The following is a 19,195-nucleotide window of genomic DNA, read 5'->3' as shown; positions in this document are numbered from 1 at the left end:
CCCACGGTGATGCAGCAGCGATGGTCTTTCGGCTTCTGGATTTTATTGTGTACCTGGTTACCTAGGCAACCTAACCTGTAGCGTTAGTTTCTACTTCTACATCTATTGAAAGACTGGTTTCATCGGGCAGCGGCCAGTCGTCGGTTTTGTCTCCCTTTGGATCATTTTGTGAGTCTCGGTTCTTCCGTTCTGGATGGTGTGCTGTAGTTGAATGTTTGAAGGATAATAGAAGGCTGTCTCTATCGCTGAATTTCTTTCTTTTTTTTACTAAATGATCATTAATAATCATTTATCTTCCTACATTGATAATTCAGAAGTAATATTTATAAATATGTTTATTACTAGTTTATTACTAGTATTTATAATCAATGGTTGTAATAGAAATACAGTCGGCTGAATTCATATTTGGCAAAAATATTGCATTTGATAATAAAGTGTGTATACAATAAAATAATGCACTTACTGTTCTAAAAGTTTCAACTACAAATATAATAGTTTTAAATTACAGTCAAACGTCAAACCACTCCATATACAACCAGCTGTAGGTACGTTAAGTTAAATTAAATTAATTTCAAATCCATAAATCAAACTGCTTACCGATGTAGCCTAAGCATCAAGTCAACAGAAACATTTCAATTACAAATTATATTCGTACTTAGGTATAAAAAAAATAATTATATTAATTTGAATTTTCCTTTTAAATCCACTGTTTAATATCTTACATAGTTACTCGTAATAATTATTTTTACCGTTTGATTCTTATTTTTGAACATTTTAGGCTTTCATTTCAGAAATTGAAAATATAAGTAAAAAAACGAAATATTTTTGATGTGATTTTTTTCTGAACTGATTTTCACCAAAAGTTTAAACGTTTTTAGAATCTTAAAACATCTAATCATTTTTAGATAATTCAAGGCCTATTTTTATTGTTATCACTGTGTAGGTCCTTTACATTTTTTGACTGTCAATACATAGCTTAATAGTTTTAGTTTGATATTCTGAAGAGGAATAATTTTTCAAGAGATTGGTCCACGCGACTTAACTTTAAATAGTTAGTTATTATATTGTACGATACGTTGGCGTAATTGTCCTTGGAATAACGTTTTGTCCTATGTAGTAATTTATTTTATTTCTTTAAGTACCCATATGTTAATACTATAGGTAGGTAATATATTTTCTGCCATACTCAGTAGAAAAAAAATGAAAATCCTGCTATACAGTATTAAAAAAGTTAAGGTACAAATACGATCACGTTCAAACTCATCAACAAGATCTGGCGAAAATAGAGACGAAGCATTCAAACCTATTGTACTTTTTTTCCATGTTAACCAAAACTCCCCAATAAGCTTTCTTCAGTTTAAATATATATTAACAAACATATTATCAACATCCACTCACAATGTTAACAAGTTAAAATAGACAAAATATTTTTAATGAGTCCAATTGTAGGAACTCGACCTAATATTATAAATGATAAAAGAATGAAATCTCGCTTCACGAAATTCGCAAATCTTCTATTCCATGTACTCCCTCCACAAGACCAAACACTGCAATAAAACTCAAGACCATGCTCTTAATACATAACACAAATATGGATCAAATAATACAATCTATATATATAAAATCCAAATGCCACTTGTTACTGATCGCTGGAACTCAAAAACTACGGAATGTACGAACTTGAAATTTGGAATAGAGGTTCTTTTCGTATTTTCACCGCGCAAATAGAAAGGATTTTCAAAAGTGTTGCGTTTCAGTAGGGTAATTAACAATTGTAATTATTCATCGCCCATACTTATTGTGCTCGGTGATATACGACTGCGGACGATTCTTATCGGGGCGATCTTTTTAATAACACAATTGCGAACGATTATAGTTTATCAGCGGACCCCCGAATATTACACTATTGTGGACACATGTTGCCAAATTTATAAATAATACTTCGATAATGTGGGTATGTGGAAATTCTGAGCGTATTAAGTTTAGTATGCAGTTACAAGTCATTTTTGTTAAATACTACAGTAATAGCTGCAATCTCGTTGTATAATATAGTGTATATTGTGTGGTTCCATGTGATTTAGTCGCAGTAAGTTGGGCGCGGGAATTTAGGCGCAGTAAATTCGTCGCGGTGTAATATTATCGCGCGTCATATAGTCGTTTTGTATTAGATCGCGTCAATTTAATGATATCGTCGTTTATCTAAATTATGATTGTTTTAAATTATCGTTGTCTATATTGCGGTACCTATCTAAATTATAGGTAAAATGATAGGCTCGTGACTCGATGATTTGTGATTATAAATCCTATAATGTGTTATGTTTACTTTTGAACTTTGTATTTTACCGTCAGTCTATCGTCAACGCTTGTTACCGATTTGTTACGATTTATACAATTATACAGTGCCGTGTATTTTAATTATTTATATAATAACAATTTTTGAAACAAAATGCCTTTAAATTATATTTTGAGTCAACGAAATCAAAAGTTATTGATTCACAATAATTATGTGCATAAAAAAGAAAAAGACGGCGACGATAAAATCATTTGGAAATGTAATGATTATAAACAATTCAGCTGTCGTGGTCGTGTTCACACACGAGATGAAACTGTGATTAAATATATTGAATATACTAACCATGTACCTGACATAGCTAATATAAAACGAAGAGAATATATGAATGATTTGAAGAATGTAGAGAAAACATCTCAACTGAGTACTCATGCTGTTATTTGATCAGTTGTATCAAAAGTAAAAACATTATAATTTAATTTACCTATTCTATTCTATTCTATTATTATTATTTGTTTAGGTTGATGATGCAATTGCAGGTACACTACCTCCCATAAATCAAATGAAAAGAACAGTACAACGAACAAGACAAATCGAAAGTTCTGCTCCTCCAAATCCTGCAACATTAGAAGAGCTAAAAATTCCAGATGAGTACAAAACAACTACGAATGGTGAATCATTTTTATTATATGACAGTTTTTCTGAAAATATCAATGAAAAACGAATATTAATATTTTCAACAGAAAAAAATTTAAATTTATTATTAGAAAGTGAACACTGGTTTGTTGACGGCACATTTTCGTGTTGTCCTAGTATTTTCACCCGATTATATACAATCCACAGTTTAATATTATGTGATGTTGTTCCTTTAGTTTATGTTCTTTTACCAGATAAAAAGGAAGTAACTTATCGCCGTATGTTTTTAGCTTTAAATGTTTAAAAAAAAAATTTAAATCCATTGATGATTATGGCTGATTTTGAAAAAGCTGCTATGAATGCAGCCCTATTTATGTACCCAAATACTAAAATTCGAGGTTGTTTTTTTCATCTCGGACAGTCAATTTGGCGGCAAATTCAAAATATTGGGTTAAGTAATAAATATTCTACTGATCCAGAATTTTCTCTTAATATTCGAAAAATACTGGCATTAGCATATTTACCCGAAAATCTTGTTGAAAATAGTTTCGAAAACCTTCTTCAAACAGAATTTTATAAAAACAATGAGGAACTTCTGTCAAATTTTATAAATTACTTTGAGGATACATATATTGGTCGCGTTAATAGAAGAGGACGAAAAACACCTCCACTATTTCCTATTTTAATTGTTATTTTTTAATTGAAAAAGATATTCCTCGCACCAATAATGCAGTAGAAGGCTGGCACAATTGTTTCAATTCGTTGTTAAATTCAGTTCATCCATCTATTTGGATTTTTATTAATGCGTTGAAAAAAGAAAATAATATAAACTTTTTTAAAGTCAAACAGTTACTTTCTGGAATATCATTACCTAAAAAAAAAAAATATAAAGATTCTGCAATTCGTATTCGAAAATTAACCTCAACATTTGACCCAAATATTACTAATATTCAAAATTATTTACATGGGATAGCTGTTAATTTCCAGTTGCAATTATAATTTAGAACTTTATTTGTATACATTTTTGTTTTTATTATTATTAGCTATCTGTGGAACAATTTAATTTATATTTTTAAAATTTAAAACTATTTTGACTTATTTGACTTAAATTATATTTTATACTTGCCAATAAGTTATGCATATTGTATTTAAACTAGGTATTTATTAATTATTATATTATTTTGACTATTGTATTATACTATTTGTGGTACAATTTAATTTATATTTATAATTTAAAACTATTTTGACTTGTTTGACTTAAATTATATTTTATACTTGCCAATAAGTTATGCATATTGTTTTTAAACTAAGTATTTATAATAAAGTATAAAATATTGTACATAAGGCATGTATCGTCACTCGCCGAAATTACGTGCGACGATATTACACCGGCGCCCAACTTGCCGCGCCTAATTTACCGCGCCCAAATTACCACGACAAATTTACCGCGATGTATTTACGTGACACCATATTGTGTTTTTAAACTATGGAAGACTTTCAAATTATTTTATCAAAACGTGGTAAGGAGTTAGTTCTACACAAAACGAATAAATATCGATTTAGGCGACAGCGGAAAGATGGAATTCTGAAATGGTTATGTACAAATAAAGTCTGTAGTGCAAGTATTTTGACGACATCAGATAAAAAATCAATCTGTGAATCTTCCGGCGAGCATATCTGCGCTGAGAACTCTGCACAAAAAATCGAGCGACAGATATTAAGGGAAAACTGTGAAAGAAAATGGGAAGAAGATTTATCTACTAAGCCGTTAAAAATAATAAGAACGGAACTATTAAATAATACAGTAACAGCGATAGTTAAAGAAGGCATAAAAACTGTGAGGAAAACTATGTATGAGAAGAGACGAAAACATTACCCAACATTCCCAAATTCATTAGATGAAGTAATTGATCAACTAAAAAATATGCCTAACCTAACCTAACCTTTACAATCGTTGGGCTTGGTAGACCGCGTCGCACAACTAGGCAACGTTTCATTAAATTTTGACCGCAGTCGTGTCATTTTTTGGGTGCAACATAAGACCTTTTGATATATAATGATCGTCCGCAATCGTGTTGCAAAAAAGGTAAAGCATTTCGCAATCGTGTTTCACCGGTGGCCACAACACGATTGCGCAAAAAATTTGCAACACGATTGCGCCCCGATTCCTTTTTACCAGTTAAAATCACAACGCCAGTGCACCAAATGATATGTGTATATATTATAAACAATAATTTATATACAACATAAAATAATGCATACATACAATACATACTTTCTATAACTTGCATGTACATATTACATGCACTCAAACTATAAATTCACAAAATGCACTTTTTCAAAATGAAAATATATAGTATTATAAATTATATTAAAGTCAATATACTCAATATTATTTGTTTGTTGATATTATATACATATACAAAATTGAACGAGTGAGCATTGGTATTTATATTTATTTTTATAATTTTATCTGATCGTCAACTTGGTGTAAAGCAATATATTTATGAAGATAATAAAGATAACATTTTCTTAATAAGTGATAATATCATCATATCGGTGTTGAATGTTGGTATGTTGGTAAGCCTGTAATAATTGAGAAGGAAAATTGTGAATTAATAGGTAATAAGTTTAAGTCATAGACCTAATAACTAGTTATATGATTCAAGTGCATGTATATGAAAATATATTGTATGTATACATTATTTTATGTTGTATATAAATTATTATATATAGTATATAGTATATACACATATCATTTGGTGCGCAATGGTGTTGTGATTTTAACAGGTAAAAAGGGATCGGGGCGCAATGGTGTTGCAAATTTTTTGCGCAATCGTGGTGTAATTAGCCGGGTCAAAAAAGGAAAAGTTGCGCAATCGTGTTGCAGCGACGGACGTAGCTGGTTAATTCAGTTAGTCTAATATAAACGGCCTTTTTAAACATCTCACCGATATTCAACGTGCAAAATATAATATTCAACCAATAGTTTTTTGCTTTTAAGAAACTAACCTAAAATCCAATCAAAAATTTCTCATACATGAATATTAAGGGTACTTCAAAAATCACCAAAATACCGCCAGTGCTACCTTCATCACAAATCGCATAAAAAGCAAAGAAATCCAATTTCAGTCCCACCTTAAAATAATTGCTGTCCTTATTGAACTCAAAAACCCACTACGCGTCTGTAATATTTATGTGCCTAACAGCACCAATCTGCTTCCCCACGACTTCAACCAAATCATACAACAGCTGCCAAAACCCTTCATACTTTTAGGGATCAAATCACACTGACCTTAGAGAAAAAATAATGGAAAAATGTCTGGATATTGATCAGCTCATACTACTAAACTGTCTGGCGTGGATTACACCAGACATGACTTAACAAATAAATCTTTCTCCACTATATAGATTTATCAGTATCCAATAGCACACTTGTCCCATAAATCGAATGGAGAGCACTCAAAGAATATAACTGTAGTGACTACTGGCCTATATCCATAACTCTTCTAGACCAATTCCTTAAAACGCCGTCACACACTCATTGGAATCTCAAAAACCCGAATTGGGAACTATACTAAGATCTTATAAACCAAATATCCTAGAAAATCCCATTAAAATAGACAATGAAACCCAACAGACACAAGCACAAATAAACTCCATAATAATTTAGTTCTCAGACATTATATTAGATGCCGCAAATAAAATTATTGGAAAAACAAACACATTACAAAAAGAAAAATAGTATAATAGTGGAATGATGAATGCAAAGACGTAATAAAATAATTCAAAAATGCATTAACAAATTTTAAAAAACCAGATCACTCTCTGATCACATACATTTTAAAGTATCTCGAGCAGCATCTAGATGCATTACTAAAAAATACAAAACTGAATCGTGGCAACAATATACATACACCAATTTAATAAGCCCAACTCCTGTTCTACAGAAATATGGAAAAAAATTAAAGCAATTAAAGGAATAACACATCATCCTCTTCAACCTATTTTGAAACATAATAATATTCTACTCTCATCTTCAACAGCCATAAACGACGCTTTCGTGCTATCATTCGAGAAAAATAATTACGCCTCAAATTTTGACCCAGTCTTCTTTACACACTATAAACACAACATAGAAAATACCATCACACATGAACTCCAAAATAACTTCCACCATCAAGACAACCATCTAAATACTTCCATCAGTGGTAGTCAACTCTTTAATTACATGTCAAACTGCAAAAGCGAAAGTCCTTGGCTTAATGACTTAACATATTCATTTATCTAAAATCTAATACCGAATGGCAAAATCCAACTATTAAAAATATACAATATAATATGGAACAACGGTGTATTCCCAATCCAGTGTCGAAATGATATCTTTATACCCACTCCAAAACCAAATAAAAACAAATTTAATATAGCTAATCTCACTCATAAGTACAACTGGAAAATCATGGAAAAAATGGTAAACAAAATGTTATATTTGGCATTTGGAGACATCTAATTTTTTTATCGAAGAACAATGTGGTTTCGTCTGAAATCACTCAACAATAGGTAGCCTCTTAAAACTACATACTGACATAATAAATGTCCAATTTCTCATGCTAAAACACACATATACACACAAAACAAAGGTCGGCCTGTGAGTAATGGCTATTGTTCATATGTCGGCCAGTACAATAACAGGGCATGGACCAGTTGCGCCTAAAACAATATTTGTATTTTAGGTTAGTATACCAATTGCGCCACTTAAATTTTAGGTCAGTACACCAATTGCGCTACTTATATTTTAGGTTCCTTATTTTTACATGGGCATAATATGTAAGTTACTACACGGCGGTAAAAGTTACATATGTACATACACAATTAAATATAGCTAACTAATATACATTCAAATATACTTAATTTAAAGCAAAACGAAATTACGGGAAAATACGACAAGCTACAAACTTATAAATGATAGTAGTACCTATCCCGACTCGACGTAGGGCGAACTATTAAATATTTTTTTTATTATTATTAACGAACATATTATAAAGTATGAATTTGAGTGATAGACTACTCGTATAACAATTTTTCATTATCATTAATGATCGTTATCCACCTATTTATCTACCTAATTTGTACGTTCCATACACTGTCTAATAAGTACTATACAGATATATACTATGTATGGGATAACACAAATCACAATATATAATATAATATAAATTAAAGTTTAATTTTTTATATTGACTGAAAATATCTATTTAAAATACATATTTTTATATACTAGGTGTAATGTAGAATACTATTATAAACCCTGAAGACAACTGAGCGCAATTGGTCTATCGACCCAAAAAAAAGACATAGCGCAATTGGTATATTGACCCAAAAAAGACAGAGCGCAATTGGTATATCGACCTAAAAAAGACAGAGCGCAATTGGTATATTTAAAGGTCATTTTAAGCGCAATTGGTAAACTCCCCAATAACCGACGTGCGAATATCCAACTTCCTTAGCCCACCATGTAACCAACTAATCAATATGTTAATTCAATATTACATCTATATAAATGACAACACTGTTATTATTAAATGTATTGTATTGTTATGATCTACTATTTCTGCTCTATATTACTCTTTTTGTTCCACTATAATGCTCCTATCAGTATAGCTATAGTGTTAATCTTTATATGCAAAATAAAAATAGATGTACAATAGTCCTCTGAGATCGTAATGGAATTAACTATTAAAATAAAAGTAATAAATAATTATTTAGAGTTAAGGTCAATATGAAACTAAACATTAAAGTATATGAAATTATTCAAGAAAGTAAAAACTTAAATATTATAATAAATCATAATAATATAAAACAGTTGACATTTTTTTTCGTCAATAATTTTGTCACGCAATAATTCAAATTATGTAATGAAAAGTCCAAACAAATAAACACTTTTCTAGATACTAAATGCTTATTGTTAAAAATTTCCTCCTACACATATGTAGGTATCATGTATACTGTATAGTCGATAGTTACTTTGGAAGAAGTTTATGAATTTTCTCGGAACAGATTCTGAAAACAATTTTAACATCGTTTATACATGTATTTACTTTTGATTTATCGCTAATTATGATATTTTTCAATATGAAACTTTAAAAAAAGTAAGCCACATTTTAAAGAATAAAATCATTTTTTATTGCATTTACAACTTCTTGATTTTATAGGCACAATTAATGATTTGAAAATAGAATATTCCCAGGGTACAGAGAATATAATTAAAATATGTTTATAATTTCAAAGCTAGTAAATCTAATATTGAGCTCTTAACCTTTTGTCCTTTTCATTGAACTTCAAACATTACATTTTGCAGAAAAAGGTGAAACTCAGCCACTTTAGTAGGCAATGTACTAAAACTTGATTTCATATGCATGTTTACACCGGCTCTACCCGATTAACCAATGTCAACCAAAAAATACTAAGTTCTACTAAATAATAAAGAAAGTTGCGCGAAAAATTAGTTATTAATTAAAATAAACGTGCAAATTATGTATCTATACACAATACATTTATAATATGTATATTATATAATGTAAGACTCGGCGGCCATCGGGTTTCCAGCTACCTATAACCTGACCTTTTTGTCCGTCAAATTATGTGTTTGACTTGCTCTTGTATATCTTTGACTGGTAGCTTGTGAGTTCAGTGACCTAAGTTTGTTTACAATTTTAAGCGTGATTGCTTAAACCAGAGGCGAAACTTGGGATCGGGATTAGGGTAGACAAATTAAAAATAATATTTTTCATAAATAAATTATTTAAATGACAAAAAAAAAAAATTAAAGGGAAAACAACAACTAAATAGTTTAAAATATGTTTAAAAGATTCATCAATTTAAATATAAAATATGAATTATTATAAGTACACTGCTATTAAAACTAAATACATATTATACTATTATTATTATTGCTCACTATATAGATACGAATAAGAAAAGAATATTACTATATTATATCCGATGGCGCGTCGCGACAATCGCAACGGGGACGTCGATAATAAAAATATTGAGGATTGTGGCAATTACGAACGGCGAGACGTGTCTCATAGCGTACATAGTAAACCCCACTCTGATGACTTTTAATATTAGCGATATAGTGATCTATCACTTCACTTGTTTTGGCACCGGCGGGCTCCTACGGAACCGGCGGTCACCTAGCGATTCGGCTGACGAGAGTGTAAGGGTTTAAGGTAACACCGTTAAGACCTAATATTGGTTATGATATATATATATAGGTGAATAGTATTGAACACGGTATGTATATTATGTAGAACAGGTGCCTATAATAGCACGATAGTATAATATTTAACTTTAAGAATATCAACAACGAAGAGCTGACGGAGACGTCTCCCCGTATCAGCGTATAATAATAATAATAATAATAATAATAATGACACTAACGATAGTACCGCTAGTACGTACAATAATAAATAATAACAATTTTCAGACCGAACGACGACGGTAGCTGCCCGTGCGGCGGCCAATATACCGGTCTATCAGAAGCCGGCGCGCGGCGGCAAGCTATATTTATGAGCCCGGCGGCGCGTTATATGCACGAGATTCCGACGCATAACAATGGACAACGGCAGTACGGCACACACAACAAGTTAACGCTCGACTTTTAAGACCATAAACGGCACGGAGCTTGCGTGTGGTACTCGACCGGCAATCGAACGCACAGCAACTTAACACAGGACGGACGAGCGGATACGAGGACAGAACCATCGGCCAACGAAAATGGCACACAGCAGGCGAGATGTCATCACCATCACTCATCCGCTCGCTCCGCGAAGCACTGACTTTACCGGACCAGTTGCACGATCGCGCAGCTCACGTTCAACGGCGGCAGATCTTATCGGTGTTTATACCCGCACCGGCTGATCGGACTGGGTCTGCCCGTAACAACGCTGAGTTTCGAACGTCACTTAAATCCAATTTTAAAGCTGCCCTGTTTTCAACTGCAATCAATGATACATATTTGAGTCGATCTTGTCCAGTACTATTTTTAAGATAATTTTTGATTATTTTTAGTTTGCTGAAGGATCATACAGCTCCTGCTGAAGTAACAGGAATGGTATAAAATAGTAAAATTGCCATGAGTACTTCTGTTAGATCACATTCCATCACTCCAAATTTGGTTATTATATCCTTGCATAACTGGTGAACATAACACGTCTCAGTTAATTCAGGAAAAGTGAGATGGTGAACATTGAGGAATTGGATCGAAAAATTTGGTCCTATATTACATCCGAATACTTGCTTTGAAACTGATCAAGTTCGTTCGTTAATGCTACGTAATACTTTTGGAGTTAAAAAATCAAATATTTTGCTGACTTAACTTATATACCAATGAAATGCGTATTTAATTGAGTGATAATAATATTATGTCCAATATATTATTTATACTTTAAGTTTTACTTCAAAATGAAGATTCTAACCCTTTAATATTTACAAACCTTGGTGCACAGATATCTATATTATACTAGATTATACTGGTACTCGCGTTATCGTATGAAGCCTAACTAATAGTAATAATCCGTTATCACCAATTTCGTGGTTGGCAAAACATTGAATAAGTATTATGATTATAATATCATTTTATGCGTTTTATGAACTTAATTACCATTTATTTGATTCTTTTTTTGACAATAATTATTATATTATTTTACTTATTGTGCTTTATATTGAAGATGAAAATGTACCAAGTCTTCTGCCATATATTGATAGTTTTGATTTCGTAAAAGATTTTATTTTATATTATATTTGTGGATTTATCGTTAGAAGGGTCTGTAAAAAAATTGACTGTCAAACTTGTGCCTACAGTATGATAGAAAATGAATCTGAACATAATTATAGTCATAAACAGGTCTCGTAATTTCATGCACTAAAAAAAGCACAAATAAGCATGCATTCATGGACTAAAAATTGGCAAAATATGCATTAAAATATGCACTAAAAAGTTCGAAAATATGCATTTAATTGCCCTTACATTTTTAAATTATGCACTCAAAATATGCATTATGTAAAATATTTATGAGCAAATTTTAAAATAATAAGAATATATACATTTATTTTAAAAGTATTTTATTCTTTTTAATTTTTATATATTTAACAATCAAAATTAATAAAATGAATACTTGCGAAGTTCATATAATCATATGGATTTGACATCTTTATTAATTTTAATTAGGTAGTCATTTTTTATCTAATTTTTGTACACAATTATCCTGCACCTACAATGAAAATATTTGGAATGAAATATTAGTTATTTGATATTTTCACGAATCGTACAGTTAAACAACTCATCGGCGACTGGTGTGTGCAAGAAAACTAAACTGTACCAGTGTACAGAATTTTAGATGCGGATTGGTAAGAAACATTGTACAGGTGTACATGCTTGTACAGGTATCGTTTCGACGAGGGACTATACACGGTGGAGGATGGTAGTGGTAGCTATACAATTGTTTCCGCGGTACTAAGTAAAACGCACAAAATCTTAATAGGGAAATATTAGAAAAGTAAGTAGTTACACGAAAATAAAAATAAATCAGTAATATTATATGTTGTGTTATGAGTGTTATGACATGAAATTATGTAAAAATTGTATTAATAATTAATAAACAATTATACAAGATGAGTTTTTACTTTTTCATACATACTTAATCTTAATACAAATGCCATCAAATACTTAATACCATACTAACATAGTAACATCTATAGTCTATACACAACAGATTAAAAATTTGAAGTCCTAGGTCTATAAGTTATGTAAAAAAAGTAACGAATTTATGTAATTATTATGCTAGTTCCAGTAGAGAATTCGAATATTTTGCCAACCAGCAGTATGGCGCCCATGTAATAATACACTGATAAGCGCTTGAAATCTGGCTTCACTATTTCCAATGTGCAACGCCCCGAGTACCGTCCTGATCTAGTATAATATAGATATCTGTGCCTTGGTACTGTGCCTTGGCCGTTGTGCGATAAGATAACGATTACTCCGTAGTCCTTAGATCATATCACGGTTTAAGATAGAATGGTTAAGCGACGAGGTCTGATATTTCGGCGGTAGAGTTTCTTATCAAAAATATAAAAAACTCACTGCCCCGTGGTGCGATCTACTAAATTACCACGATAATCTTGATATTCTTTAAATTTATTAAATAATAATAATACTTTATTATAATTATTAATTAAAATAATTATTATTATATAGTACCTACTTCATAATACTTTATGATTGAAAACGTAGAAGAACTTTACAATGTATTTTTTTTTAACAAATGTCAATTTTATTTTGGCTTTTAATAGCTTTCCAATCTAATACTAGCTGTATGAAGTATTAACTCATTTTACAAAGAAAAATAAGAACCAGTTGTTAAATAAACCGATTTTTTAATTTCAATTTTTCTATTCTAAACCAAAACAGATTACCAAAAGGAATAATGGGTAAATCAAAGTATAAATATAGTTTGTATAAAAACATAATTTTATAATTTGTAATAGTTAATATCTTACTATATACACTATAAACCAAAAGCTTATATTATATCCTAAGATGAAAAGTATATTTACTGGATCCTTGACCTGAGTCCCAAGTACCTACTAATAATATCACTTTCATAGAAATGTTTTGCACAGATCCTATGAATTTTTTTAAGTTGCATCCCTAATGCTTCTTCCCACAATATTTTAATCTCTGCATTTTTGGGGGCTCCAAAAAGAGATTTTAATGCCTCGTGAGGCTCATGTACACAACAATAACTTGGCATTTTTAAATTAATATAAAAACAAGTATGACAATTTTATAATTAATTCACAATAACCACAATTATTATAATATCATGGTTAATAGAATTGGCGCGAATTAACATATCCTTTATCTCTTTTTATGTGTATGGCTATAGCTACATTCTGTAGTATGTTCACAGTCTTACAGAATAGAGTTATATTTATTTTCTATTCTATGGTATGGCTAAATAGTAAATAGTAAAATTCCGTCTAGAATTATTGTTTTTGGCGCCATCATTTAGTGATAGGCCATGTTGGCACCGGAAGCGCTAGTATCCAGTGAGTAAAAACATTTATTTGATAAGAAACTTTTCCGCCGTAATGTACTGTGGGATTGTATGAATCGTCGCTCAACCATTCTATCTTAAACCGTGGATCATATACACTGGATAGAGCTATAGCGTATAGTCCGTGTTTGAAGCAGACCTGTCATGCCCGAAGTACTTATTGCGCTTGCGTGAGAAATGAAATAGATTGCGCGGGACGGGGAAGGAACAATAATGTGTTATAGTGATAAGGACGATTAGGTACTGAATGCTTAGATCATATACTTTGCTCATGCGCAGTGATGACTTCGGGCACGAGCAGCTATGCTTCAAGATTTTAAATCAAAGCTCTATCCAGTGTATAATATGATCTAAGCCATAGTCTAACATCGATCATTGCATATTGTGTGTATTTATAGGTATACAATATTCATATTAAATTTCTAATATTCAATTATCATATTAAAAATGTCCAACCTTTTTTTCAATTTTATTTCAATTATTTTACGGGTGTATTTTTAAAATTTACAAAGACCTCTGAGGGCCCTTGAGCTCTAAGGGGCCCCAGTGAACTGCCCTGCTTTGCCCGATGATAGCTACACGCCGATCAAATAGAATAAGACGGACAAAAAGTTATGGTTGTATGTCGCTATGAAAACCCGAGGAGCCGTCGTGCTGTAAAATATGTATAATATAGGTATATAATTTATACGTGCAAATTTATATTTACCGATTTCAACTCTTTAAAATCAAAATCTTGAAAATCCCTTTTTAGTGGAACTTGACATTTTAATATCAATTTATCCTCAAAATTCGATAACTCAAATAGTTTCAGCTCTGCGTCAACTAATTCTAAAGTAAAATTTCCTTTATATACAGGGATAGGTATAGAACAAGTAAGACAAACATGGAAAATCTTATTGAAACCTAATTCAACACCAAATATAATATTTAATATTAGTTAGCTTTTTCTGTTTCAAATGAAACTTGTTAATTATTAAATATTTAAAATTTAGTTTAGTTTCTGAATAGTGACACCCTCATGAAAAATATGTTTAAGCAGATTATTTACTGTTCTTAAGGAATTATTAAAAGAAAAAGTTCCAATTATTGAACAATACACTCATGGATATGTTATAGTTGTTTTATCTTTTTACTATATACTTAACAATTAAAATTTAAGTTAACGGGATTTGTCAGTCAAATTAACTGAAATGGAACGTTTATCTAAATATAATAACTTAACTATTTGATGGTATAAAATAAATCATTAGATTTGTAATTTTGAGAATCAATGTAACCTATTTAGTTTAATGTTTTTGGAGGGCTAAATAAACTGTAAGTTTAGGCCATTATCTGAATTATTTCAACAGTTAAAATAAAATAAACATCAATGTACATTGTTATAAGTTATAACTATAGTTTTATGTAGTTAATTTAGCTGCTATAATTTGAAGTTGTTTTTACTAAGCATAAGCACAAACCAAACGCCCTTGTGGCGCAATTTCGTTAGTAGCGACCGGTCTTCGCACATCTCGTTAAGAATACAATTAAGCTAACCTAACGAGGGATATTATGGATTAGAAAGAATACTAAAATCGAGGACACTCTCACAAAACTTAAAAATAAGAACGTATATGACATTATTACGACCTATTGTCCTGTATGGTTCTGAGACGTGGGCATTGAGGAAAGCCGAAGAACAGAGACTAGGAGTATTCGAGAGAAAAGTTTTAAGAAAAATATATGGACCGGTCTTTGACAGTGAAACAATGAATGGAGAAAATTACATAATTATGAACTCAAAAGACAGTTTCAGAGACCTGACATAGTCAAGGAGATTATAAAAAGAAGACTTATGTGGGGGGCCGGGGGGCCATGCTTGGCGTAAGCAAGGATCTCTAGTTAAACAAGTAATTGAGGAAGAACCAATAGGTAAAAGACCTTTAGGTAGACCTAGACTGAGGTGGGAAGACTGCGTAAGAAAGGACTTAAAAACGTTAGATCCATGAATCAGATGGAGAGAAGCTGCAGAGGACAGGGATATATGGCAAGATTTGTACTTAGCGGCATGGTCTTAAAGGCCGAAGCCAAAAAGAAGAAGAGAAGATTAAATTTTATCAAACTCAGAGGATGAGCCAATTGGTTCAGAATATTATATGTTAATAAAAACAAAATTCTTACCAACCAATTGCGTTTCATTACAAAATCGGTAGTAATTTTAACTATTTAATGTAGTTGCGTTAACGTAAAATAGTCGTTGTATCTTAAGATATACCTTAAGCAAATGGTTACTGTTAGCATAGTCAAATCAATACTCCTTGGGCCCTGAGCAAAATTTAACTCTCAAATCTGTATGGAATTGACTAACTGAGCACTCAAAACTACCCCATAATTTTATGTGAGGTTTCTTTTTAACTTCTGTTATCTTATAAATCGTATAACATTGGTATTGTGAAAATAGTAATACGTTTTAGTGAGTTTTTATTGAACCTATATCTTTAATTCTTTTTTGTTATTATCAAAAGTTAATTCGTCAGTTTGTGTGTTATCATAGCCCATTTACAACCATTAAAGGATGCGTGTTTGTATGTGCTTTGTCAATATAAGTATTATTCTTGTTCAATACTTTGCTACTTTTGTTCAAGCCAAAATTCATTTCTATTTCTGTGGATCCATTCCATATAGTCTGTTTTCAAATTTGGTCACAGTATTCATAACCAATGAGGTTTATATTTCGTAATCCGCCAATGAAAGTATACACTATGCTTCCTCGAAAATATTAAAGCTTAGTACTGTTAAACTCATCTTTAAACCTGGGAATAGTTCTAACATTGTCAACTATCAACCAATTTAAGTATTAAATCATGTAGTTAAATTATTTGATTCATTTGTCTTGAATTCCGTTAGGATATATTATGTAAATTCAATGTTAATTGATAAGAAGCGTGGTTTCCACCCCTACCGTTAAACAAACATTTGTAACTTTGTTTTTTTCTCAAAACTCAAGTATTTGATGCTTTTTAAAACCATACATAGGTTATTTAATATAACATACTGATTTTACAAAAGCGACAAAGCGTTTGATAGCGTTGATTATAATTTCCTGATGGACGTTTTGTTGAATTCTGGTTTGGGTAAACCATTTATGTGGAGGTTTCGTTCATGTCTTCATGATCGTTATGTTAGGACACACATAGATTTTTGATTTTAATGGCGTTTTTTCATGATACTTCTGGTGTTCCTCACCAGACTCAAGAGCATATTTCTTTTGTATTTCTTTTGCACTTTTTATTGATGAAATTAAGGTCATTAGAAATTAAACAGTCGTTTTCTTCTATTTTCTGGCGATCTAAAATTATTTTTAATTACTACTTCTCTTAAAGACTATTATTTATTACAACAGGATATTAATAGAATCTTATTGAAAGAGAACGATTAGGTCAATCCTAATCCTTGTTACGAGTGGATAATGTCATGGACTTTTTAACTTGAATTTATATTCCCCCATTGGATATATTATATTATACGACAATAAAAATGATAGGTTTTGCTAGCAATATTGTTTCATTATTTTGTATGAATAACCCCAATAATACCTTATCTTTTTCAGGTCTAATGAAATATGGAGCTAACATATGACCTATTTTTACTTATTGCGTTGGAAATAAATCAAAAGGGTACATCATAAATTCTTTAATTGTGTAAGATTTATTTTAAATATTGACATTTAGAATAAATGAAAAGATGTATTCTCATGTATCTACTGTTGCATATGATCAACATTTAAGTTCCATCCACCAGTTATTTAGAGAAACCACCAATAATAAAAATCATGCGTATGGCAAAAAGTGATGCATCATATTTCTATCCCCCATTGAATTTGTTATTGTGTATGGTAATATAAATTATTTTATTAGTATTTATGATTTACATGTTAGAAGTTAGAACAAGATTTATGTTTAGATTATTTTAAGATTTATAAAAAGTATATCTAGAAACAATTCCCTCTTCAATGTACCTGGAACAATATCATATATTTAATAAACAGGTAGGTATTAACTATTAAATGTCTTTCATAGTCAGCCTTCGGACCACAGCACACTCGTTAGTAGTTCATGGTATTCACCGTCAGGGTTTAGCGCGGCCGGTAAATTCCCCCACCATAAAATGTCCGTAGTAAAAATTGGTCGCACTTCTGTCACCTTGTCGTTTTCAGTCCATAGTATCCTAGTTCCTGATACACAGACACTATCACCGCTGCCTAGTACTCGTGGTTTGGATGTGACCGGCCAGCGCTACGTTGTTAATTTTGATCCAACGGAATTATTAAAAGAAAAAGTTCCAATCCTTGAACAACACACTAGTGGATATGGGATAGTTGTTTTATCTCTTTACTATGTACTTAACCATTATAATTTAAGTTAACTGGATTTGTCAGTCAAATTAACTGAAACGGAACGTTAATCTAAAAAATATAATAACTTAACTATTTGAAGGTATAAAAAAAAGTCATTAGATTTGTAATTTTGAGAATTAATGGAGTACCATTGATACCTATTTAGTTTAATGATTTTGGAGTGTTAAACTACTTAAATTAACCTCAAGTTTAGGCTATTCCCTAAATTAAAACAATAATAATAATAATAATAATTTAAAATAAAATAAATATCAATGAACATTGTTATAACTTATAACTATAGTTTTATGCAGTTTATGTAGCCGCTGTAATTTGAAGTTATTTTTACGAACCATAAGTATAATATATTATTATTATACCTAGGAACACAAATTATTGTAGGTAGTGTCAAATTAGGTAGTCAAGTTTTTTTCAATGCTGATTTTAATTTTAATTTTTACTTACCTATATCGGTGTCCCCTGCAATTAAAATGAATAGTTAAGTAACAATATTATGAAAAATGTAATATTTATAAATTAACAGTACAATAAACTGATATAACTTGCAAAATAATTACAAATAGTAATGATTAATATTACCATCATATTTGTATAAAATGCGGTTAAGCATTCGAAATTTGTTATAATAAGACGTCACAGTAGTTTATGGTTCTGGGTTAATTTAATAAATAAATGGCATATGAAGGCCCAATGCCGCTATGGAGCAAAAAGTTTTTTCCGCTCCTCCGGCCAACCCCCCCCCCCTCTAAA

At 31.0% G+C, this 19,195-nt stretch overlaps 2 protein-coding genes across 10 annotated transcripts in view; one reads left to right on the top strand and one right to left on the bottom strand.

Moving 5' to 3' along the window:
- The window catches only part of LOC111034754, a 71,987-nt gene that overhangs the window by 16,587 nt on the left and 36,205 nt on the right, over positions 1–19,195 (bottom strand). For 8 of the 9 annotated variants that reach the window (XR_002604579.1, XR_002604578.1, XR_002604580.1 and 5 more), the window contains 3 exons: positions 18,890–18,904; positions 8,951–8,986; positions 598–606 (listed from right to left, as the gene is read on the bottom strand). Coding sequence is in view for 6 of the 9 variants with exons in the window: in XM_022316102.1 (XP_022171794.1) it covers positions 598–606; positions 8,951–8,986; positions 18,890–18,904 (60 nt within the window). In the remaining 3 variants the exon portion in view is untranslated. The remainder of the gene's footprint in view (positions 1–597; positions 607–8,950; positions 8,987–18,889; positions 18,905–19,195) is intronic. The other variant, XM_022316103.1, reaches the window with a different exon arrangement.
- Positions 2,634–3,363, top strand: LOC111034755. The gene is made up of 2 exons (XM_022316109.1): positions 2,634–2,749; positions 2,811–3,363. The coding sequence occupies exon 2, from the start codon at positions 2,853–2,855 to the stop codon at positions 3,228–3,230; it is 378 nt and encodes a 125-aa protein (XP_022171801.1). The 5' UTR covers positions 2,634–2,749; positions 2,811–2,852; the 3' UTR covers positions 3,231–3,363.

Source organism: Myzus persicae, unplaced genomic scaffold (genome assembly GCF_001856785.1).
Source record: "Myzus persicae strain clone G006 unplaced genomic scaffold, MPER_G0061.0, whole genome shotgun sequence".
Taxonomy (NCBI): domain Eukaryota; kingdom Metazoa; phylum Arthropoda; class Insecta; order Hemiptera; family Aphididae; genus Myzus; species Myzus persicae.
Note: the sequence above shows the minus strand (reverse complement) of the source record. Positions and strands in the feature narration are given on the sequence as shown.